Here is a 26,441-nt window from a genome sequence, read left to right as displayed (position 1 = left end):
TATCCTCTTTATTCATCCGTAGTGTTTCATTGTTGGCTATCTTGTTCTTGTTTTTTAGAGGAATATATTTCTCCTGAATTCTATTGATCACCGTTTTAAATATTTCCCACTGCTGTTCTATCTCTTCGTCAGTTTTTTTGCCAGTTTACCTTCCCTAGTTCCATTCTCATCCCCTCAAAATTAGCTTTTTTCCAATCAATTACTTTGGAGCAATTATATAAATGAATCACTTCGAGGACAATGTAAGTATTTCTGCACCAAAATCAGAAATGTCACGAGCAGCAGATTTCTTCTGTACGCCAAGCGTAACAAAATCATGAACCATTTGCGAAGTACAGATTTATGATTTAATTACATATAGCGCACTGAGGAAATCTTCACCCCCAAATTTTTTATTTTAGTTTATTTTGAAAATATTATACATTTGTTATGGCTCCGTGCAACTCTCTAATTTCCCTTTATAGCATTCTCCCTTGAAAGATTCCAGAAAATCAGTTTAGAAATTGAGCACAAAAGGGAAGGGTGCATATTTTTGAAGCTGGTCTTGGTGATTAAAGAGTTAAGCAGTTTGTGTTCTCATTACTGATTGCAAATTCACTCACACCCTCGTTTTTGTCAATGCTCCATGACACATTAGTAAGGGTTAAATTATTTTTATTTTTTTTCAAAATGCCCTTCAATTACATTTTCTTTTCCTGCACACCCACTTGATCAGTGCTTTCTTCCTAAACAAGAAGATACCAGACGAGCCTGGTTGGCTCTGGACATCACAGATCTGACCAGCGGAGTTCCATTTTAAAAAAATATGTGCATTTTTATTTTCAGTGGCATTTAAACGGAGACGAGTCCCTCTGAAAGTGCCATGGGTCGAGATCGTTGCTGTTTGCATTTGCTGCTTCGCTGTACTTTAGCCAGCTTTTTTCAGGGTACTTTCGCTGTGGATCATGTCCCCGTACTCATGTGGTCGACCTTCAGGTGAGTTTGAGACCAAAATCTCATGAAAACAAAGGTGTTTTTCAGCCTGGAAAATTACCAGGTTGTAAGTTCTTTCTATTCACGGCAGCCTACCGTGGGCCAGCATTCTGCTGTAAAATAATGTCAGAGGAGGTGAGTTTTAAGTTAAAAAGTAAATTTCTCTTGGTGAGTAGGAAAGAAATTCCAAATTAGCTATTATCACGATTGTGTAAATGTGAGCTAATTTTCTTCAGGAAAATCCAAACACCAACTTCAAAATGTTGCCGTTAAAAATTTCTTCCTGTCTCATCGTATATTTCTATATTAATTTGGTTGCTTTTATTTTCTACATCACATTTAACCTAAATCAATCAATACAAAGAATAAACGGGCAGAAAATTACTATGTAACATTTTATTTAACATTTGAACTGTATATGGCCAGATGTTTGAACTTTCTGGCGATTATGTATTCGTTTTGTGACTGTTAAAACTGAAAGAGAAGATAAACCTTCTAGGTAGTATTTTTCAGCTTTTTAATTACAATCCTGTTCAGTATTTCCTTTTACGAGTCTGCTTCAGTTAATAGTACATTGCCAAATTACCTTATGTATTTGTATAGTATTGTCTGGTGCACAGTGAGTGGGCCAACATGCGTCAATGTCAAGGGTGCGTAACTAGAAATCTAAAATCAGCATTGAACACATAGATGGGAGTCCACTGCAAGGTTTATCACAGTTAAGAAATTCTGATTATGCAGGATATTGGAATAGTGATGGTTTGGTGTGGTCATCATAAATCATTAGTGAGTTATTATTGTTTATTTTTTATTTAGAAAAAGAAAAATCACATACCACAAATTATCACAACTCTTGGAACACCCCAAAGCACTTCATGTACAGTGTATGTCACAGTTGTTATGCATGTGAATGTGGCATCCATACTGTGCACAGCAAGGACCCACAAACATTAATGAGTTAATGACTCGTGATCTTTTTTGCTATTGGTTGAGGGCGGAATTTGGCCTTGACATTGAAAAGATTTCCTGCTCTTATTTGAATAATACAATGGGATCTTTAACATACACCTGAACCAGCAGATGGGATTTTGGTTTAATATCTGATCTGAAGGACCGTCTGATATATTTATATGATTTTAGAAAGACAGAGTAAATGTGAGTTAACTTTAGCCAGTGATCTCTCTGAATGAAGCTCATTACTTCTGATCAATTCATGTAACTCATGTAGCTCAATCAAACTGTGGCAATTGGAGATGCCTGTCCTGGTTGGATTTCCCCACAAGTTGTGCTCTCATCATGACTGTGGTACTGAATGGTACGGCTGTAATTTGAAAGGTTTCCCTTTGCATAACAATGCAGCTGTGCTTACTCAGCCTTAGTTCAGTGTGGAAATTTGAACTCCATTAAATTTGCATCATCCACATACAACTTCATATTACACAATAAATGGTAAGACATTGAGAAGTGTAGAGGAACAGAGGGACCTTGGAGTTCATGTCCACAGATCCCTGAAGGCAGCAGGACAGGTAGATAAGGTGGTTAAGAAGGCATACAGGATACTTTCCTTTATTAGCCGAGGCATAGAATATAAGAGCAGGAAGGTTATGCTAGAACTGTATAAAACACTAGTTAGGCCACAGCTAGGGTATTGCGTACAGTTCTGGTCACCACATCACAGGAAAGAAGAGATTGCACTAGAGAGAGTACAGAGAAGATTTACAAGGATGTTGCCAGGACTGGAGAATTACTGGAAAAACCAGCTATAAGGAAAGATTGGATAGGCTGGGATTGTTTTCTTTGGAACAAAGGAGGCTGAGGGGAGACTTAATTGAGGTGTATAAAATTATAAGGGGCCCAGATAGAGTGGATAGGAAGGACGTATTTCCCTTAGCAGGGAGGTCAATAACCAGGGGGCATAGATTTAAAGTAATTGGTAGAAGTATTAGAAACATAGAAACATAGAAAATAGGAGCAAGAGTAGGCCATTTGGCCCTTCAGGCCTGCTCCGGCATTCAAAATGATCATGGCTGATCATCTAACTTAGTACCCTGTTCCCGCTTTTCCCCCATATCCCTTGATCCCTTTAGTATTAAGAAATATATCTATCTCCTTCTTGAATATATCTAATGACTTGGCCTCCACTGCCTTCTGTGGTGGAGAATTCCACAGGTTCACCACCCTCTGAATGAAGAAATTTCTCCTCATCTCTGTTCTAAATGGCATACCCCGTATCCTGAAACTGTGACCCCTGCTTCTGGACTCCCCAGCTATCGGGAACATCCTCCCTGCATCTAATCTGTCTAGTCCTGTTAGAATTTTATATGTTTCGATGAGATCACCTCTCAATCTTCTAAACTCGAGTGAATATAGGTCTAGTCGACCCAATCTCTCCTCATACATCAGTCCTGCCATCCCAGGAATCAGCCTGGTAAACCTTTGTTGCACTCCCTCCATATCAAGGACATCCTTCCTCGGATAAGGAGACCAAATCTGCACACAATACTCCAGATGTGGTCTCACCAAGGCCCTGTATAACTGCAGTAAGACATCCCTGCTCCTGTACTCAAATCCTCTTGCAATGAAGGCCAACATACCATTTGCCTTCCTAACTGCTTGCTGCACCTGAATGCTCGCTTTCAGCGACTGGTGTACAAGGACACCCAGGTCTCATTGCACCTCCCCTTTTCCCAATCTATCACCATTTAGATAATAATCTATCTTTCTGTTTTTACATCCAAAGTGGATAACCTCACATTTATCCACGTTATACTGCATCTGCCATGTTCTTGCCTACTCACCCAACTTGTCTAAATCACATTGGAGCCTCTTTGCATCCTCCTCACAGCTCACATTCCACCCCCGCTTTGTGTCGTCTGCAAACTTGGAAATGTTACATTTAGTTCCCTCATCCAAATCATTGACATATATTGTGAATAGCTGGGGCCCAAGCACTGATCCCTGCGGTACCCCACTAGTCACTGCCTGCCACCCAGAAAAAGACCTGTTTATTCCTACTCTCTGTTTCCTGTCTGTCGACCAATTCTCAATCCATGCCGGTATATTCCCCCCAATCCCATGTGCTTTAATTTTGCACACTAACCTCTTGTGTGGGACCTTATCAAAAGCCTTCTGAAAATCCAGGTACACCACATCCACTAGTTCTCCCCTATCTATTCTACTAGTTACCTCCTCAAAAAACTCCAGTAGATTTGTTAAGCATGATTTCCCTTTCATAAACCCATGCTGACTTTGTCCAATCCCGTAAATGCCTTCCAAGTGTTTTGTTATCACATCTTTTATAATAGACTCTAGCATTTTCCCCACTACTGATGTTTGGCTAACTGGTTTGTAATTCCCTGTTATTTCTCTCCCTCCTTTTTTAAATAGTGGGGTTACATTTACCACCCTCCAATCTGTAGGAACTGTTCCAGAGTCTGTAGAATTTTGGAAGATGATCACCAATGCATCCAATATTTCCAGGGCCACTTCCTTTAGTACTCTGGGATGTAGATTATCAGGCCCTGGGGATTTGTCAGCCTTTATTAGAGGGGAGTTGAGGAGAATTTTTTTCACCTAGTGTGTGGTGGGGGTCTGGAACTCACTGCCTGAAAGGGTGGTAGAGGCAGAAACCCTCAATGCATTTGAAAAGTACTTGGATATGCACTTGAAGTGCCACAACCTACAAGGCTACGGACCAAGAGCTGGAAAGTGGGATTAGATTGGATAGCTCTTTTTTGACCGGCACAAGCACAATGGGCCGAATGGCCTCCTTCTGTGCCATAAATTTCTATGATTCTATGATTCATATCATGAAAGTCTCCAGAAGATGATTTCATCCAAAAGTTCTGTTGCTTATCAAGCTGTGTAGGAATTACACACTGAAAAATATATTTTTAACACCTGTGGACTGATTCTATCTTTATTGTTTTTTATTAACTCACTGTGTCTTAATGCCATTTGCATTCCATTTCTAAATAGATCTGACAATTAGTTTTAGTCCACACTTTGGTCTGACAGTGTTGCATATCTCCATTGTTTGAAAAATGCAAGTGGAATATAGTAGGAATACACTGTAATCTTCAGTAGCTAATATCATAATAAAATGGTCATAGTTACATTGAGTTTCATAGAATCATGGAATCATAGAATGTTATGGCACAGAAGGAGGCCATTCAGCCCATCGTGTCCGTGCCAGCTGAAAAAGAGCTATCCAGCTTAATCCCACTTTCCAGCACTTGGTCCGTAGCCCTGTAGGTTAGGGCACTTCAAGTGCTCATCCAAGTACTTTTTAAATGAGTTGAGGGTTTCTGCCTCTGCCACCCTTTCAGGCAGTGAGTTCCAGACTCCCACCACCCTCTGCGTGAAAAAATTTCTCCTCAGCTCCCCCCCAATCCTTCTACCAATTACTTTAAATCTATGCCCCCTGGGCACTGACCCCTCTGCTAAGGGAAATAGGTCCTCCCTATCCACTCTATCTAGTCCTGTCATAATTTTACATACCTCAATTAAATCACCCCTCAGCCTCCTTTGTTCCAAAGAAAACAACCCCAGCCTATCCAATCTTTTTTTCACAGCTAAAATTCACCAGCCCTGGCAACATCCTCATAAACCTCCCCTGTACCCTCTCTAGTGCAATCACATCTTTCCTGTAATGTGGTGACCAGAACTGTACGCAGTACTCAAGTTGTGGCCTAACCAATGTTTTATACGGTTCTAGAATAACCTCCCTGCTCTTATATTTTATGCCTCAGCTAATAAAGGAAAGTATCCTGTAAGCCTTTTTGACCACCTGATCTACCTGACCTGCTACCTTTGAGGATCTGTGACATGCACTCCAAGGTCCCTGTGTTCCTCTACACCTTTCAGTATTCTCCTATTTATTGTGTATTCCCTTGTCTTGTTTGCCTTCCCCAAATGCATTACCTCACACTTCCCTGGATTGAATTACATTTGCCACTTTTCTGCCCACCTGACCAGTCCATTGATATCTTCCTGTAGTCTACAGCTTTCCTCCTCACTATCAACCACACGGCCAATTTTTGTATCATCTGCAAACTCCTTGATCAAGCCCCCCACATTGAAGTCCAAATCATTAATATATACCACATAAGCAAGGGACCTCGCACTGAGCCTTGCGGGACCCCACTGGAAACAGCCTTCCAGTCGCAAAAAAACCCGTCAACCATTACCTTTTGCTTCCTGCCACTGAGACAATTTTGGATCCAATTAGCCATGTTCCCTTGGATCCCATGTGCTTTTACTTTTTTGACCAGTCTACCATGTGGGACCTTGTCAAAAGCCTTGCTAAAATCTATGTACACTACACCAAACATGTTACCCTTATTGACCCTCCTTGTTACCTGCTCAAAAAATTCAATCAAGTTAGTCAGACACCACCTTCCCTTAACAAATCCATGCTGACTGTCCTTGATTAACCCCCGCCTTTCTAAATGACGATTTATGCTGTGCCTCAGAATCGATTCCAATAATATGCCCACCACCGAGGTTAAACTGATTGGCCTATAATTACTCGGTTTATCTCTTTCTCCCTTTTTTAACAACAGTACAATGTTAGCAGTCCTCCAGTCCTCTGGCACCACACCTGTAGCTAGGGTATACAGCACAGAAATAGGCCCAACTGGTCTATGCCAGTGTTTATGCTCCACATGAGCCTCCTCCCTCCCTGCTTCATCTAACCCTGTCAGCTTACTCTTCTATTCCTTTCTCCCTCATGTTTATCTAGCTTCTCCTTAAATGCATCTATGCTATTCGCCTCAACTACTCCTTGTGGTAGCATGTTCCACATTCTTACCACTCGTTGGGTAAAGAAGTTTCTCCTGAATTCCCTATTGGATTCATTAGTGACTATCTTATACTTATGACTTCTAGTTTTGGATTTCCCCACAAGTGGAAACATTTTCTCTGCGTTAATCCTGAGCATATCTGTTATCTCAGACATACCATGTGTAAGGGAGCAGGTTTTGGTTCATAGGAGTTTCAGTCTGCTTACAGAAACTGCTTTTTTGCTGTGAACTCAAGACAAATCTGTTGGGAGAAAGCCCGAACCACAACAGACAGCACCTCTAACAATGTATCTGATGGGCCGAATGGCCTGTTTCTGCATTGTAGCATTCTATGATTCAGTGGAATGTCAGCCTTGTTTATATGTTCAAGTCCTGGAGTGTGTGTTAAACCCAAACCTTCTGACTCGGAGGCAAAAGTGCTACCAACTGAATCAAACTAATATGTACCAGCTGATTTCTAATATATCTTCTATTTATACAATATGAACAGTGTACTTTTGTTACCCTCTCAGTCTTTGTCTCACATTTTCAGCTTAATTTGCACTTTTGATTTCTGCCTTTTTCAGGTGGATTTAGCAATGTGGCTTTAAATAGAAGCCTGCACTGTTGTGATTGATGTGATATGGTCTTGAATGTTTCTGGAACTTTGTTTGCTGCCAGTTTAAACTGAACTGAGTGAAGTCAGCAAGTAGCAACTTTGTTTCGGTCATTTTTATGGCAGTAGTAAATTTAAATTTTAAAAAGCCATCCAATAGGAATTTAAATTGTACATTGTTCAGAGCAACAAATTGCTGCGTAAGGCATCATTGATATGGTAATTGATTATCAACAGTATTTTGACAAAATGGACATTTTCTAAGGTCAAACTGCATTTTGCAGTTGGTCGGCAATTCCTTGATCGTCATTCAGCCAATATCCCAAACTCCAATTCTCTATTCATAATTATACACACTTCTCACTGAAATACTGTCCTGACAAATTTCAGCTGATTCTGTTGTTCACCCATAAACTTATGGTATCACACCTGTAATGAATTTATTTACAGATTAAATGGAACATTGCTGAAAGAGTTCAGACCTACTGTGTTGAATTTGAAAATAATTTGAAAGTCACCTCATTGACTTAAGCAGTGTGTCCAGTGATAATCTGCTCTTATTACATAGACTAACATCCCGCCTGGGATTGGGTGCCGAAAATGGAGCTATCAGCATTGCAAAAATTCAGTATTGGTTGGGCACATCCCAGTAGCTGCTGATTCTGATTTACCCTCCCAGTCAGCCTCTAGGGCTGAGAAGAATGACTATCATTGTTGCTTATTAAAAGAACTGCTAACTGATAGTGCTATTCAATAAAATGGAACCTTTGCTGTGTCTGGAGACTTAAATGATAGGTGTCCATGAAAGGGCGTAAATGTTTTAAACGTCTCCACCGGGGTCTTTTAAAAATTTATTTTCTTTTTAACTTACCTAGATAGAAAGAACACCTTTCCTTGAAAGTACTCTTTCTCCCTCCCCCACACTGACCTTTACTAAATCGTGCCTTTTCTCATGGTTTCCCCCCACCTTTTAAAAGTAAAATAAACAGGATACTTATTTCCTCTCCCCTAATTGCTTCCCTGTATGCGTTTTGGGACATCCTGAGATCGTGAAAGGCGCTATATAAATGCAAGTCTTTCTTCTTTCTGTATAGATGCCATTATATTGTAGAAGGTGACTTCACTGTGATATTCCTGGATAATTCAGATACACTGGCTGTGGATAGCTGACCTTCGAGACTAGCTGACCTTTGAGAGTCCCACAGTCTGGAGCCGTGTGCTACCTATTGTGTTAAGCGGCACATGCTAAGACTTTGAAATTTTCAAATACCACTATGTGGGATCTTGTATGTCTGCTCTCCTAGCTCTTAATCTGCCAGTTAACAGGTGCACTGTTAGGAGACCAGCTTATTGTTTCCAATTTCCTTTTCTGAGGAATGTTGCCATTGTTGTTGATGGTAAAGCTTTTGAAAATTGGGCCCTCTGTCTTATTGTAACAACTTAATTATAATACCTTCATTAACTAATTTGAAACAATCAGTAATAGATTCTAAAATTGTTTTTTGAAATACAATGCAGGTCACCTTTCTTTTCTAAATAATTGCCAGTTAATGACCCATAACTGGTTCAATTCCTCTGGTTCTTTGTAAAACATACTGTTGACTGATTCTTATAAAGGCTTTTGTTGGTTAGCGACATTGAAAATTAGGGATAGACTACACAGGAAGCACAATGCAGTCTAAAGTAATCAAACCTGTGAATTCAGTATTGTAAGCCATGATTCTTGAACAAACTGATGGAATGCAATATATTCATCCAAGCTCTCCAAAAGTAAGCAGCCGATTTATCATCTATGTAGACTTTGTCTCAAGGTAAACAGGAGAACATACCAACAGTGCTTTTTAGGCTGGAGTCCTGTTTGAATTGTAAACAAGTCTGTATCCAGTTAAAGGAAGATTCTTTCCTGTTCAGTGTGGTTGTTTCAGCGCAGCCAGTTGAGTAACTTGTAACAGGTGGTAAATGTGTATTGTAACTTCTTTTACTGCCCTAAAACCTGCCCAGGAACCAGTGCATGAGGAACATATGGAAAGTTTGCCATGACCTTCATATGCACAGCTGTATGACTTGATACAAAAATATATCTAAGTATATAAGGTGGTAAGGCATGTAATTATTTTTTATTCGTTCATGGGATGTGGGCTACGCTGGCGAGGCCAGCATTTATTGCGCATCCCTAATTGCCCTTGAGAAGGTGGTGGTGAGTTGCCTTCTTGAACCGCTGCAGTCCGTGTGGTGAAGGTTCTCCCACAGTGCTGTTAGGAAGGGAGTTCCAGGATTTTAACCCAGCGATGATGAAGGAACGGCGATATATTTCCAAGTGGGGATGGTGTGTGACTTGGAGGGGAACGTGCAGGTGGTGTTGTTCCCATGTGCCTGCTGCCCTTGTCCTTCTAGGTGGTAGAGGTCGCGGGTTTGGGAGGTGCTGTCGAAGAAGCCTTGGCGAGTAGCTGCAGTGCATCCTGTGGATGGTACACACTGCAGCCACAGTGCGCCGGTGGTGAAGGGAGTGAATGTTTAGGGTGGTGGATGGGGTGCCAATCAAGTGGACTGCTTTGTCCTGGATGGTGTCGAGCTTCTTGAGTGTTGTTGGAGCTGCACTCATCCAGGCAAGTGTAGAGTACTCCATCACACTCCTGACTTGTACCTTGTAGATGGTGGAAAGGCTTTGGGGAGTCAGGAGGTGAGTCACTCGCCGCAGAATACCCAGCCTCTGACCTGCTCTTGTAGCCACAGTATTTATATGGCTGGTCCAGTTAAGTTTCTGGTCAATGGTGACCTCCAGGATGTTGATGGTGAGGGATTCGGCGATGGTAATGCCGTTGAATGTCAAGGGGAGGTGGTTAGACTCTCTCTTGTTGGAGATGGTCATTGCCTGGCACGAATATTACTTGCCACTTATGAGCCCAAGCCTGGATGTTGTCCAGGTCTTGCTGCATGCGGGCTCGGACTGCTTCATTATTTGAGGGGTTGCGAATGGAACTGAACACTGTGCAATCATCAGCGAACATTCCCATTTCTGACCTTATGATGGAGGGAAGATCATTGATGAAGCAGCTGAAGATGGTTGGGCCTAGGACACTGCCCTGAGGAACTCCTGCAGCAATGTCCTGGGGCTGAAATGATTGGCCTCCAACAACCACTACCATCTTCCTTTGTGCTGGGTATGACTCCAGCCACTGGAGAGTTTTCCCCCTGATTCCCATTGACTTCAATTTTACTAGGGCTCCTTGGTGCCACACTCGGTCAAATGCTGCCTTGATGTCAAGGGCAGTCACTCTCACCTCACCTCTGGAATTTAGCTCTTTTGTCCATGTTTGGATGAAAGCTGTAATGAGTTCTGGAGCCGAGTGGTCCTGGCGGAACCCAAACTGAGCATCGGTGAGCAGGTTATTGGTGAGTAAGTGCCGCTTGATAGCACTGTTGACGACACCTTCCATCACTTTGCTGATGATTGAGAGGAACTGATGGGCGGTAATTGGCCAGATTGGATTAGAGGAATATTAGAGGAATGGATGGAGTATTGACTAGATTAGGAAGGCAACTGCTCCCTCCCTTTTCCTCATGTTGTCTCTGACACTTTCACTCTATTTCTCTTCAGCAATTACTTTGTTGCTAAAATGTTTCTGCCTGTGTTTCTCCTTGTTTTAGGCCCTCCCAATCAATGTTTCTCCCCAATGTTTACCTGTTTACTATTTTTAAAAGCCCTGTCTAACTTTCCAATGTTTATTCCTCAAATTAAAACTGAAAGAAAAATCCTAAAAACACATAAAAATTGTTGATCTGTACCATAAACCAAAGTAAATATTTAAAGAGACGCTGGTCCGGAGTTTACTTGGAGCTGCTTTTGCTCTGCCGCCATAACTTCACCCTGTTTACGTGCATAAAACGAGGTCTCCAACGTACTTCCAGCGAAGTTACGATGGCAGAGGAGCAGCAGTTCCAAGGACATTCCGGGCCGTTAATTTCTTCACTGGAATTGCAATGTTCCACCATTTTCTTCAGCGTGTTGCTGCAGCAGTGTATTTATTCATTTATCAAAGTTGGCATATGCTGCGAAATACTTCGTAGAACTGAGATTTGTGTGAAATTCACCCGCATTTGCAAATGGTTTGATTTTTAGAGATAGGAAAAAATGGATAGGAATAAAATATCACAGTTTATCATATCGCTGAAATGTCTCAGAGTGCTTCACAGAATGAATTACTTTGGAGTGCAATGTTTATAAGGTTAATGATACTATTTAACCTCAAGAGGGCACCTGTTGGTATACTGGAATTGAACATAATGTAAATGGTAAGTGTCATCTTACATCAAGCTTCCAAAGTGCCAGCACAGTCTTCAATTGTTGCAGCACTTCTCAAAATACTAAACTTCCAAGCTTTGTGTTACATCTTCGCTTGAAATGTCCAAGTTTAAGTTTTGATAACTGTAAACAAAATATTTGAATTTAATGGAAGAAAGATCCTTTGCAGGACCAATTCTGTAACAAGTTAAAACTACATGCACAAACACTTCCCTAATCTCCTTTTACAGATATTCTGCTTACCTAACCCAAATACCAGTACATACTCCCACCTGTTCTCAGAAATAGAAGCGTCCAAATGAACAAAGTCCTCAACAGGATAATCATTTTGCCTCCTCCACAGAAAAGTACATCTACGAAGAAATAAACTCTCAACCTAGCCAGATGTTAAAATGCATTCACAACTATTTCCAAGTGACATGAGGTAAATTGAATGAATGCACATAAATGTTGAAAATTAAAGGATAAATTAACACCTTTCGCTACCAACAACAGCTTACATCTATCAAATAGCACCTTTAATGTTGAAAAATGTCCCAAAGCGCTTCACAGAGACTTAATCAAAAAAATGGTCACCAAGCCAAAGAAGGAAATGTTAGGAGAGGTGATCAATTGCTTGATCAAAGAGGTGGGTTTTAAGGTGGGTCTTAAAGGAGGAGAGGTTAGTGGAGAGGCAGAGGGGTTTAGGGAGAGAATTCCAGAGTGTGGGGTCTATGCAGCTGAAGGCACAGCTGTCAGTGGTGGGGGAAGGGTGGGGGATGCACAGGAGGCTAAATTCAGAGGAACGGATTATTTGGGGGGAAATTTGTGAGGTTGGAGGAGGTTATGGAGATATGAAAGGGTAAGGCCATGAGAAGGGTAAGAATTTTAAATACACGGCGTCGGCAGACAAGGAGCCTTTATAGGTCAGAGAGGACAGAGGTGATGGGCGAGCATGACTTCCGCACCAAGGATACGAAAAGCAGAGTTTTGGATGAGCTGACGTTTACAGATGGTGGACAATGAGAGGCCATCCAAGAGAACATTGGAATAGTCGAGTCTGGAGGTGAAAAAGTCATGGATAAGGGTTTCAGTGGCAGAAGGGTGGAGGTAGGCAATATTGGGAGATGGAAGTAGGCGGTCTTTAGGATGGAGATGATATGAGCTCTGAAGCTCAGCTTGGGGTTGAATAGAATGCTGAGATTGCAAACAGTCTGGTTCAGCCTGAGACAGTGGCCAGGGAGGAGGATGGAATTGGTGCCAAGAGTGCCCCATATCTGCAGCTGATGTCACCAAGGGACAGCATGTAGATGAGGAAGCAAAGGGGCCAAGGATTGTTTTTGGGGACCTGTGGAGATGACGGCAACAAGGATAGAAGAGAATCTATTGCTCAGGCTACAATCTGATAGCTAAGAGCAGAATCAAGTGAGGGCAGTTTCACTGAGCTGAACAACGGAGGAAAGACATTGGAGGAGGACTGTGTGGTCGACCTTGTCAATGGCTGCAGAGAGAACAAGAAGTGATAATATATCACTTCACAATCCCAGGGAATCTCATTTGTGGCTATGGTTAGGGCCAATTTGGTGCTATGTGTGGGGCGGAAACATCCTTGGAGAGATTCAAACATGGAGAGATGGACACAGATTTGGGAGGTGAAACATATTCAAGGACTTTGGAGAGGAAAGGGAGGTGGACATGGGGTGTTATTTTGCAAGCCCAGAGGGGTCGAGATTGGATATTTTGAGGAGAGGGGGTGATGATGGCTGTTTTGAGGGAGAAAAGGACAATACCTGAGAAGAGGGTAGCTTGTGGGACAGGAAGGGAAGTTGGATGGTCAGCAGTTTATTTGGAATTGGGGTCAAGGGAGCTGGATGTGGGTCTCAAGGACAAGAAGAGCTCGGAGAAGGCATGGGAGGAAATGGAAGAGAAATTAAACAGGGATGTGTTTAAGGAAAGCCTGGCGAGAGGTTTGGCTTGGTGGGCAAGGATAATGGGGGGCAAGCAGCAGAGGCAACTGAACGGGTGGTTTCATCTTAGTGATAGGAAGTCCATAAGGTCCTCACACTTGTTGTTGGAGGTGAGAATGGAGGGGGGCATGGGAGAGGAGGTTAATGAGATAAGGAGACAGTTGGAATTGAGAAAAGAACATTTTCCTTTCTTTACAGATGCTGCCTGTTTTTAGCATTTTCTCCTTTTGTTTCAGATTTCCAGCGTCTGCAGTATTTTGCTTTTTGGCAGAAGTTGCCAGCTACACATTGTGCTACCATTCTTAATGGGAATAATCCATCCAAATTGTTATTGAAATCAATGTTGAGTCCGGAAGGTTGTAAAGTGCCTAAATGAAAGATGAGGTGCTGTTCCTCGAACTTACATTGAACTTCATTGGAACACTGTAAGAGGCCGAGGACAGAGAGGTCAGAGTGGGTTTAGGATGGGGAATTAAAATGGCAAGCGACTGGCAGGTCAGAATTACGTTTGTGGACAGATTGGAGGTGTTCAGGAAACCGATCACCCAATCTGCATTTGGTCTCCCCAGTATAGAGGAGACCACATTTTGGGCAGCGGATACAGTATACTAAATTGAAAGGAGTACAAGTAAACCACTGTTTCACCTGGAAGGAGTGATTGGGGCCCTGGACGGTGGGAAGGGGGGAGGTGAAGGGGCAGGTGTTGCATCTCCTGCGCTCACACGGGAAGGTGCCGTGGGGAGGAGAGCTGGTGTTGGGGCTGATGGAAGAGTGGATCAGGGTGTCGCGGGGGCAGCGGTCCCTTCGGAATGCTGAAAGGGGAGGGGAGGGGAAGACGTGTTTGGTGGTGGGATCGCACTGGAGGTGGCGGAAATGACGAAGGATGATATGTTGAATGTGGAGGCTGGTGGGGTGTGAGATGAGGACAAGGGGATCTTACCATGGTTCTGGGAGGGAAGGGAGGGGGTGAGGGCAGAAACGCGGGAAGTAGGATGGACACGGTCGAGGGCCCTGTCAACTACAGTGGAGGGGAATCCTCAGTTGAGGAAAAAGGAAGACATGTCGGAAGCACTGGTGCGGAAGGTGGCATCGCCAGAACAGATGCAACAGAGACAGAGAAACTGGGAGAAGGGAATAGAGTCTTTACAGGACCAGAAACTAAACTGCACCAACCACATAAATACTGTGGCTACAAGAGCAGGTCAGAGGCTGTGTATTCTGCGGCGAGTGACTCACCTCCTGACTCTCCAAAGCCTTTTTACCATCTATAAGACGCAAGTCATTTGCCTGGATGAGTGCAGCTTCAACAACACTCAAGAAGCTCAACTCCATTCAGGACAAAGCAACCTGCTTGATTGGCACCCCATCCACCACCTTAAACATTCACTCCCTTCATCACTGGCACACAGTGGCTGCAGTGTGTACCATCCACAGGATGCACTGCAGCAACTTGCCAAGGCTTCTTCTACAGCACCTCCCAAACCCGCGACCTCTACCACCTAGAAGGACAAGAGCAACAGGCACATGGGAACAACACCACCTGCACATTCCCCTCCAAGTCACACAACATCCTGACTTGGAAATATATCGCTGTTCCTTCTTCTGGGTCAAAATCCCGGAATTCCCTAACAGCACTGTGGAAGAACCTTCACCACACGGATTGCAGCAGTTCAAGAAGGTGGCTCACCACCACCTTCTCAAGGGCAATTAGGGACGGGCAATAAATGCCGGCCTTGCCAGCAACGCCCACATCCCATGAATGAAAAAAAATAAAAGTGGGGTGGGAGGAAGGGTGGGTGGACCCATATGGACCCCAGCTGTGCCTGCCTTTTTGTGGGATACGTGGAGCAGTCCTTGTTCCAGTCCTACTCACTTACAGTTCCTCCCACCCCATTTCCTGTAAGGAGTCTATTCCCTTCTCCCAGTTTCTCCATCTCTGTCGCATCTGTTCTAACGATGCCACCTTCCACACTAGTGCTTCCAATATGTCTTCCTTTTTCCTCAACCGAGGATTCCCCTCCACTGTAGTTGACAGGGCCCCCGACCGTGTCCATCCCATTTCTCGCACTTCTGCCCTCACCCCCTCCCTTCCCTCTCAGAACTACATTAGGGTCCCCCTCGTCCTCACCTTCCACCCCAACAGCCTCCACATTCAATGTATCATCCTCCGCCATTTTCGCCACCTCCAGCGTGATCCCACCACCAAACACATCTTCCACTCTCCTCCTCTTTCAGCATTCCGAAGTGACCGCTCCCTCCGCGACACCGTGGTCCTCTCTTCCATCAACCCCAAACACCCGCTCTCCTCCCCACGGCACCTTCCCAGACGAGTGCAGGAGATGCAACACCTGCCCTTTCACCTCCTCCCTTCCCACCATCCAGGGCCCCAAACACACCTTCCAGGTGAAACAGCAATTTACTTGTACTTCTTTCAACTTAGTATACTGTATTCACTGCTCACAATGTGGTCTCCTTTATACTGGGGAGACCAAATGCAGATTGGGTGTTGGGTGATCGCTTTCCTGAACACCTCTGCTCTGTCCGCAAGCGTGACCCTGACCTGACGGTCGCTTGCCATTTTAATTCCCCGTCCCACTCCCACTCTGACCTCTCTGTCTTCGGCCTCTTACACCGTTCCAATGAAGCTCAACATAAGCTTGAGGAACAGCACCTCATTCCTCGTTTAGGCACTTTACAACCTTCCGGACTCAACATTGATTTCAATAACTTCAGATCATAACTACTACTCCCATTTTTTCGGACAGCAAATGATAGTAATGATTCTGCTACAGCCATCAATCTTTTGTTTCTTAACCTGTCCCATTACCACCCTCCTTGTCTTGCACCATCATCCCTTCTGTCATTTAATCTCTCGTGCCCTTTACCCTATCGCAGACCTTCCTTTTTGTTCTTTCCTCCTCTCCCCTCCCTTTCCCTGGCTCTGTATTTGCTTAAAAACTTTAACTCTTTAACATCTTCCAGTTCTGACGAAAGGTCTTCGACCTGAAACATTAACTCTGTTTCTTTCTTCACAGATGCTGCCTCACTTGCTGAGCTTCTCCAGCATTTTCTGTTTTTATTTCAGATTTCCAGCATCCGCAGTATTTTGCTTTTGAAAAATTTAGTCTCATTGCCTTGCAAAATCTAGAGGCCCCAAACCAACCCTTTGCACGGAGACTCCGCAAGGCAAACAATGGCCCTGATATTTATAGGGAGACAATTTAATGGCAGGATCTCAATATCATTTTTTAACTCCATTTCTCGCCCCACATTTGGGCTGGCGGACTGCAGGGCGGGAAAGCCAATGTTAGAAGGCCGCAGCCAAGGATCGTTGGGGATGGTGCCTGGTGACCGGGAAACGTTGTGGGTTGATGGGGAGGTAGAGGGTTGGTCTGGCAATTGGGAGGGACGGGGGACCGGGAGAGATCGTGGGTTGGTGGGTGAGTCGGGCTGTCAATTGGGAGGAAGGGGGGACAGGGAAATAGCGCAGGTTTGTGGTTGGGGGGGGGTCGTCCAATCGCGGCAGAAGATTAGCTTAGGGGGCCGTGGGGAAGCACTCCTGCTCCTACTGGCCCAAGAGCAGTGCTGTAAAAGCACTTACCTGCTGGATCTGGCAGCTCCTGCCTCCTTTTAGCTGCTGAGTTTTCAAGGCCTTGGGAAACCCGGCCTGCAGCTGTTAAATTTAAATCACTGTCAAAATATCAGGAACGGAGCCTCAATAACATATTATAATGATGGACCCGCCTCTCCAGAGCAGGTTACTCGGACGCCCTCAAACCTGCCGGGGTTAAAACAGAAGTAGGCCCGTTTGTGTCAGGTTGGGGTAAGGTTTTGCTAATTTGCCGATTTATCCCCCCTCTCCCAAACCTCTCCCACCTGTCGTGGAAGGGGAGGGGGGTAAATATTCCCCCCAATGTTTCTGACAACATGATAGGGCAGGCAAAAGTAGCCACAAGGAGATAATGCAAATGTATAGGCAGGCCAGGGTGGCTTTGAGAAACAGGTGCACACGATGTTTTATCAGTGGTTTTAACATAAGCACCAACTAAAAAAATGCATTTGTTGGGGTTTTAACAGTTAAACCAACTAAAAGGCATTGAGGGTCAAAGGCTAGACCACTGCCCTTGTGTATTAAAAATAAGGAGAAATACTGAGGCCATAGTAGAACTTTGGCACCATTGTATTGCAGGCAAAACTAACCTTGTCAAGGAATCAATCACAATTCAAGACAGTATGGGCTGCCTTTTTCAAGTCAAATCACAACATCTGGTACTCCAACATACTCAAGAAAATTTTACAATGAACTTAAAATGTTGATGTACAAGGGGGTTTGACATTATTTTGTACATATATTTGATTTTATAGTTAGAGTAAAAAAAAGAGCTAATTCATCTTTCTGGTCATAGCCAAGTAAAGTGTGCAAATGAATCCCCTTTCTGTGTATTCAATAATATTCATATGTTCAGTGCACTCTTTATAGCATCTGCATGAGAATACTTACACAAAACCCCTTTGAAATGTGTTGTGATTCACTTTCAGCTCTTTATGGAATCTGAGAAGTGCAACATACGAAGGTCATATCATTAAAAATCATGAACTCCATACATTCCTGAAACCAATTTTTAACCAAGGTTCCCAGATTGTTGTTCTCTTTCTTCAGAATGAGGTTAGTAATGTTTATTTCTATCATCAAAGTACATGACACAGTCTTTGTTAAATGATTTGTGATGTGTACTCCTTGACCTTTCCATTTGTTCCACAGCTTAGTGTCGAAGACTTCACACGCTATGGTTCTGATTATGGAGGCAATGAGACATTTTGCAATATCCAGGTAAATATAGTTATGTCATGCAGTATCCTACTATACATGAATATTAAATAGTATAAATGGGGTCCATGATAGCATTTCCTACATCTGATTCCACACTGGTAACTACAACTATTTAGATTAAGAAGAAAAAGCCATTTTCTGTCCTTCTAAGAAACTTCATTAAATCCCAATAAGGCATGACTACAATTCAACAGAATATAAAAATAGAAAGAAATTGCATTTATATATAGCACCTTTCATGACATCAGGGCACCCCAAAACACTTCACAGCTAATTAAATACTTTTGAAGCATAGTCACTGTTGTAATGTAGGAAAAGCAGCGACCAATTTGTGCACAGTAAGGACCAACAAACAGCAATGTGATAAATGAGCAGATAATCTGTTTTAATTATGTTGGTTGAGGGAGAAATATTGGCCAGGACACCAGAAGAACTCCCTTGCTCTTCTTTGAATAGTGCCATGGGATCTTTTACGTCCACCTGAGAGGGCAGATGAGGTCTCGGTTTAACGTCTCATTCTAAAAGACCGCACCTACGACAGGGGAGTAGTGCACTGATGTGTCGGCCTGGATTATGTGCTCAAGTCTGTGGAATGGGCCTTAAACCAATAATTTGCTGACTCAGAAGCAAGAGTGCTACCACTGAGCCAAGACTGACGCCTGGCCTGCTCAGAACTACAATTACAAGAGCCTCAGCCATTCTGCCACTCTGTTCTCTTTTTTTAAAAATGCTAGTTAGATACCAGTAAGGTCTAAAAGTGCGGCATACACCGACTTCCTGCAGGCCAGTATCCTGTATACGTAGGCTAATGTGTGTAACTGTGGATTTGGGGAACTGTTCACTGTTCCTTCCTGTATATGCACTCAACATCGGGGAAAGTTAGGAGTGAGATTTTTCATCAGTAAGAGTGAGACTGATTTCAAAAGGCACTGGAACTGCCTTTATTTTTTAAGAGTAAAACATATTGAAATAGGTGCATTTTTAAACAAAAATGAGTGAATTTAATTCCAAACAACTGAGATTTGGACTATTCTGTATACATGCTAACAAGTAAACACTGCACATCTAATTTACTGAAAAGTGACAGCTGATTATGTTGCAGTTATTCATTCTTGTTAGCATGCCTCAAATACATCAGACCCAAACTAATGTCTATGATGACTCCCAAAGAACTTACCCAAATCCAGAATAAAACTACTGCCATCAACTCAGCTTTTAAATGATAACAGACAATAAGAGTGATTGTATGTTGCTGTGACCTGATTACAGGGTTCAAGTCACTGATAAACCAAATGTCATTGGCAACGCAAAATAAGATTATTGACTTATCACAATTAATCTATGTTTAAACATAAGCTATAAGTGACTGAAGAGATTATTCATAAACTGCTGAATGTTGTATCAGTTAACTGTCTAACCTATCACAAACCATTAAAGCAGCTTCTATGTCAAAAGGACAATTCTTGACAATGACAACACGGGTAACTGGGGACACCTTTCCTTAGGTCAAGTTCTGTTTTGTGATGAGGTGTGACTGAAGTCTTCACTTTAGGGTGGCCTTTTTATATGTGGAGAAAAGAAAAAAACTTGCAAAATATCACAAAATGGCAATATGTCAATTAAAACTGAGCTCCTTGTGGCATATGGCAAACTAGGGGAAAATCAAAGAAACATTAATACTACTGAAAGGGTTTTCAATTGTTCATCCTTAATAGAATTAACCTGAGAGCTTTTATTAGGATTGATCTACAGACTAGGTCCCTTCTTCAGCTCAAAATGACTGACTCGTTATGAAGGGGAAACGAAGAGTTACAATTTCCTTTTTTAGGAAGAAAACTTTTCTTCTGGTATTTAAAAAAATGTAGTGATGATCATTCAAAATCAGAGCTGGCAGCAATTTCACTACCATTGTGTTCATGAAACACAAATTCAATTGTGGTAATGGGAAAAAGTAATCACAATGCACCGGAAATAACAAAAATATAATGAAAAAAAACTGCAAAGGCTGAAAACCCGATTGCACTGTCAGCACAGCTTTTAATTAATTTAGATTATGTTGGAACTTGCTGTATTAATTTGGTAATTTGACTTATTTATTCCATTTGTGCAGCAAAATAACCTATCAATCCCAATACAGCAAAATAACCTATCAATCCCAAAGCTGAGCCTTCATAGGAAATATGGAAAAATAGAAAATCTCAAGACCAGAAAAGACCATAGTCCACCTTCCTGTTATCCTAGCAGTTGTAACCCATCATTTGTTTTTCTTCAAAGATACTTGTCCAGTTTTACCTATTGAAAGATGGGAAATAACATTCTGATTTGTACTTTACACTTAATTGCTGTTGGTATAATATACTCATTAATTCACAACCATTAGAACTAATGATGTTCATGTGTGTAATGCTGTATATTTTCTGTCCAAAGCTGAAGGCTATAATTTACATTCTGAACATGCAAGAAATTAGGGAAACAATTGCTAAACATTTTAGATGAAAAGGAGGTGCTCCCCCAGGTATGGACACTGTGGATGCCTGTAATAAATGATTTAAAACGCATCAGATTGTGACCATACTCACAACTATATTTTTGTTCTATTATTGAAGGCAGCAGAGTAAAGGCTTCATGTTGACGATGTGACAATAAATACCGTTCAATCACTGCATTGTTATGACCTTCCATCATTTTTTGCTTCTTTTCTGTACCAAAGTCTTATTAAAATGAATGTTTTAATACGTGGAGTGTGACGCTATTTAAAAGTAGATTGTAAGCTGTGGAAATATCAGCAACATATTTATACATTTTTCCTTTTTTAACCCTTAATTCTGATCATGCCATCACAGTTGTAAAGCAAACACCAGCTACTGTAAGAAGCTCTGTCCTTTGCCCTGATGGTTTCTTCCGATGAGAGTCTGCCTTATGTTGTTTCTGTTCAAATACCTATTCCTTCCAGGTTGAATGATTTATTTAATTACTCCCAGATCTCTTATTTTCAGTGCTATCAGTCCCTAATCTATTCTAAACATTTTAAGTCAGCATATGAAACAGCTGTCAATCCTCAGCTTTGAACCATGTATCCATTACATATCTTTCCCAATACTTGGCCTTCAAGCTCCAGTAACTTGCTAGTGATATGAGTATTTATTATCGTAACTACTTAACTGTATCAATATTATGCTAATCCTACTATGTGGTCCTTCTTTATTCAGTAAACTTCTTAATTTGTTAACATCACCGCCCCTGTCACAGCCATTTACCCCATGGTTATGTTTTCTTCCATTCTCCATCTCATGCTTCTCTATCTTCTCCCTTAAGTTTTCTAGTTTAGATGTTTCCTAATCAGAATCGATCGGATTTTTTAGTTTAAGTCTATTTCCTCTAAATACCCCATGCTTTGCACAAAACCCAAACCAGATCTAAGCCTGAACTACCTAATCCATATGAACAGGTATGCACACACCACCAGATCATGTTCTTCAGGCTATTGTGTAAATTGCAGTGGTCATTTCCACCATCTTAATTCGTTAGAATGGATCGAAATGTCCTCCCCCTGTTCCTCTTCTACAAATGTATAACATGCAAACCTGTATTATAATAATAACACTGCAGGCCAACTGAGCAAAAGGCTTACTTGCCCTTCCTTTGTATTACTAACTCCTTTTTTTAAAGAATGCAAATTCAGGATACACTTTCTATTTACTTCCTCCCCAAGCATAAAACTGCACAAGTTTCTTAACAGAGGCCTTTCCAATAACAAGCTATGTTTATTCCACTACTTCCCTTGTGATAGACCGTGAGCAAAACTGAGATGCATAATAATAAAGGAACTAACTTCTGTTTAGTCGCATCTATATTCTGTTGCCATAAACAAGCAGAGAAAATTATACTCCAAAGTGAATTAAAATATGTAGGAAATATACTTTTTTCAGTGAAATTTTTAATATTATCGGATGTTTTAACTTTCTCCTTTACAGGCAAATGGACTTTTGAAGTTTATTCTCTGAATTTGATCAGTGGAATATCTTTCTTTCCAGCAATTGCTTGAATCCTCAAACTCGTCCTTGATTCTGCCAGCAGTTGACTGGAGGGCCATAAAACATCTGCAGGAAAATCTAAATTGGACCAAAGTTCAAATTGACCATTTTCAAGAGACAGAACTGGAAATAGATCCCTCAAAACCAAACCTGATTGTAATAAAATTAGCACCAGTCGACAGGTATGTGTTATAATACCTAACCTTATCTGCATGATACATTGGCATCTACTATTTAGATTGTGACTAGACAAAGAAGCATCTGACTGAGTCAGAATTGTTATAAACCATCCAATAAATTCAGTGAAAATCTTTCTTTGAATCTTTCATTATCTCTGAAAATAAATGTTGTTACTAAATAAACATGTGCATCACCATATTCTAACATGTTGAACCTAATGATAAAAATGCACTTTGTTCATTTGTTATCTGATTCCCAGTTGTTTCCATTGATCCATAATGCTAGCAGACTTTGGTCTAGAAAAAGGCTATTCCAGTGAGAAGGACATTCGTAACACTTACCCCAAAAGCCTATATTTTTAAGCATCCCCCAGGACAAAGCAGCCCACTTGATTGGCACCCCATCCACCACCCTAAACATTCACTCCCCCCACCACTGGCGCACCATGGCTGCAGTGTATACTATCTACAAGATGCACTGCATCAACTCGTCAAGGCTTCTTCGACAGCACCTCCCAAATCCGCAACCTCTACCACCTAGAAGGACAAGGGCAGCAGGCGCATGGGAACAACACCACCTGCACGTTCCCCTCCAAGTCACACACCATCCCGACTTGGAAATATATCGCCGTTCCTTCATCGTCGCTGGGTCAAAGTCCTGCAACTCCCTACCTAACTGCACTGTGGGAGTACCTTCACCACACGGACTGCAGCGTTTCAAGAAGGTGGCTCACCACCACCTCCTCAAGGGCAATTAGGGATGGGCAATAAATGCTGGCCTTGCCAACGACGCCCACATCCCATGAATGAATAAAAAATATATAATCTTTTGAAGTTCCCTCTAAGACATATTGCTGGGGAAGAAAAGAGGATGCATTATTTCTTAATCAAGTCCATGTCTAACCGACAAGTGCTTGCACACACAAAATTTATAAACTCTTCTTTGGCCATGATCTGCATGTAGCGTATTGATTTTTTTCTGTTTCAATGCAGTAGAATCTGCCGGTAATGATCATGCTGATATAAGACTTTCATCTTTCCTGGCAAAACTATTTGGAGCCTTCTGGCCAGATTTTCCTTCAGTTGCACTGATCAAGCTGTGATAAGCTGCTGGGCTGTTCTAAGCTGCTGGTTACTTTAAACAGCTTGTAAATCAGATGCTTTCCTTCTCCATTCACCTACTCCTCCTATTTATTTAAATACTATTGAATTGGTGCCATTCATATAATCCCCATCCGACATTGCCTGGAACGCTGCTCAGCACTATCCAACAATTTAAACAGCTGAATAGATTTTTTGTTGAACAGTAGATAAATGATGCTGAGTGGCTTTGGTTGCCTCCTATTCATTGAAGTAGCAAGCATTGTGAGCTTGACAAATATTAACACCTGTGACATATTTGTATATTTGTTATATTTAATGTAAGATGTTTGACAAGTAACTATTTACTTATCCAGCAGCAGAACCAATCAAACAAACACGCTTCAGTGTCTCTAAGTAGATCTTACAAACTTCTTTCCAAATTCTTTCATATGAAATGTGCACCCCTAACCCACTGCCACACCACAGCCCTCCCCCTTTGTAACAGTATAACCCAAGCCCATCACCACCTACTTCTCCTCTGCCACCCAACCCTCCATTTTCTCTCTCACTTCTGTGTCATCCCTCGCCTCTGAGATAACTTCCCTTCACCTGATCCTGGTACCTATCTCCCACTTGGTAAATCTTGCCTACCATCTTCTGTATTCAAAAAAGGTAAGGGATAAAAATTAAACACATAAGTAAAGGAAGATATACCGTTTTCACAGAAAAAATGGGGAGTTTGGAACTCAATCCCCAAACTGCTGGTAAAAATCTCAGCATACCATATAATATAAACAGAATTTGACTAAGTAAGTTGCCATTACTCAGTTACCCTGGTACTACATTGTGCATTGAATGGTGGAACACTTCTATTGTTAGTAAAAAGTGTCACAGTGGCTCCGCTAGTATATATGTTTTAAAAAATTGTATCAAGCACATATTTTCTGTATGACTTGTGCATTTCTGTGTCATACTTGCACCTGATTGGTTCAAATTTCATATTCATAAAACAGCAACATATCACAGCTAAACACCGAGGGAATGTACCAACCAGGGAGTAGGATACATGAATGAAAATCACTAATTATGAAGTTCAAAAAACTATGAACTAAAATGGGAAACTGCTACCAATAAAAGAAGGTGGCAAACCAATCAAATTGCTGAAAATATTTTTTGTGCTGCCATCTTGGATACTGCACTGGGCTGAGGACTTACTTTTTGAAAAGAGATTTGCAACATAATGACATAAAAATATATGATTAAGCCTATTATAAAATAGCATTTTCTGTGTTTTAGATGCCTATCACAATGTTTTCTGTCAGAGGTCTGTGCCTTTGTGAGAAGCTTCAGCTTGGAGTTGATAGGACTTCCCAGCGCCCTCACTCTAAGCTGAAAACAATCACCGAGTTGCAGGCTACAGATCCCAACGTGCACCTGCAATATTATTTTAGGAGTGACAGCAAGTCTGGCAATTCATAGAACACATCAAGACTTGCTATTTGTAAGCCCCATCCCTTCCTGCACTCCTGTGTATCAATGATAAATGAGTGCAGGCAGAAGTCCCCACGGTACCACTTTAAGAAGTAGTTACAGTCATTTCAATTAGATTTTTCTGCATAAAACATCACAAGCAATATAAAGCATGAACTCTTCAACTTTTTCCTGAGACAACTTTGAAAAAAAAATGATCTGTGCTATTGTACTAGCTGATCTTCTGCAAATATAGTACAATAAAGGAGCCAAACGCAGACACAGAGCTAAGAAGAAAATCAACAAGTGGGGAAAGAATTGGGCAGGTTTTTATATTTTATGATGTATTCTAAATGGATATAAAAGCTGCCTTTTATATATATATTTATTTTCAGAACTCAAGGAATTAATTGTTCGTATAAATAAGTAGCAAGTACTAGAAGGACTTTAGCATTATTTCAGTTTGGAGGAAGATTCTGAATAAAAATCCTGTATTAAACATGGAAATTTAAGTAGAACATTTTGGTAATTTTAAGTAATGCTACAGAGCCATTTGGTAAAGAAGCAAAGAAGCAAATTAGTTTAATCTTTTCTTAAGTTTTATACATTTCTTGATATTTCTATTTTCCTAAACTAAGAGAATAACCATAAAAAGCTTTTCCTCATATTACATACAGATATTTATTTATGTGAAGCTGTGGTTTTACTTATTTATGAATCTATTTTACAGCACATAAGAGAAACACAATTTATTTCCCAGTATCCCACTAAAAACATTTCACTGTCTCGGGGGAGAACTCTCACAAACTTCTACCCAAATACTTTCTGGGGAGATGTACAATCTTCCCAAATTCCACACCTCAGTATCCTCTCCATGCACCAGCGTTATCACTGACTGACCATGAGCAACTCCACAGGAGATCTTCTAGTATTTTTTGTAAAAAGAGCGTGATTTATTTTGGGTGAAGAGATAGAAGGAAGTGGACAGTTTTATATTAAAGCAATTTTTATTTGTTTTTGGTGATGGAAGGAGCATGTGGATCTCACCATGAACCTTTGAGAGTTCAGCTTGCTGGACCATGAGTTAATTCTACAACATAACCCTCAATGACTAGTAACAAAGGGAATGGAACAAATACTGCTCTCAATGGATACGAACATACGAAATTGACGGGCAGGAGAAGACCAGCTGGTCCATCAAGCCTGCCCCAAGCCACAATAGCC

At 41.6% G+C, this 26,441-nt stretch overlaps 1 protein-coding gene across 2 annotated transcripts in view; it reads left to right on the top strand.

Moving 5' to 3' along the window:
• Nucleotides 1-633: 633 nt before the first annotated feature.
• The window catches only part of LOC137334814 (V-type proton ATPase subunit S1-like), a 48,089-nt gene continuing 22,281 nt past the window's right edge, over nucleotides 634-26,441 (top strand). The window contains exons 1-5 of one of the 2 annotated variants that reach the window (XM_067999809.1): nucleotides 902-975; nucleotides 11,905-12,098; nucleotides 18,160-18,286; nucleotides 18,383-18,451; nucleotides 22,486-22,667. In XM_067999809.1, coding sequence (XP_067855910.1) covers nucleotides 12,067-12,098; nucleotides 18,160-18,286; nucleotides 18,383-18,451; nucleotides 22,486-22,667 — 410 coding nt within the window. In that variant the 5' untranslated portion in view covers nucleotides 902-975; nucleotides 11,905-12,066. Of the gene's footprint in view, nucleotides 976-11,904; nucleotides 12,099-18,159; nucleotides 18,287-18,382; nucleotides 18,452-22,485; nucleotides 22,668-26,441 lie in introns of both variants that reach the window. The other variant, XM_067999808.1, reaches the window with a different exon arrangement.

This window comes from Heptranchias perlo, chromosome 18 (assembly GCF_035084215.1).
Source record: "Heptranchias perlo isolate sHepPer1 chromosome 18, sHepPer1.hap1, whole genome shotgun sequence".
Lineage (NCBI taxonomy): Eukaryota > Metazoa > Chordata > Chondrichthyes > Hexanchiformes > Hexanchidae > Heptranchias > Heptranchias perlo.
This window is presented reverse-complemented; position numbering and strand designations above follow the sequence as displayed.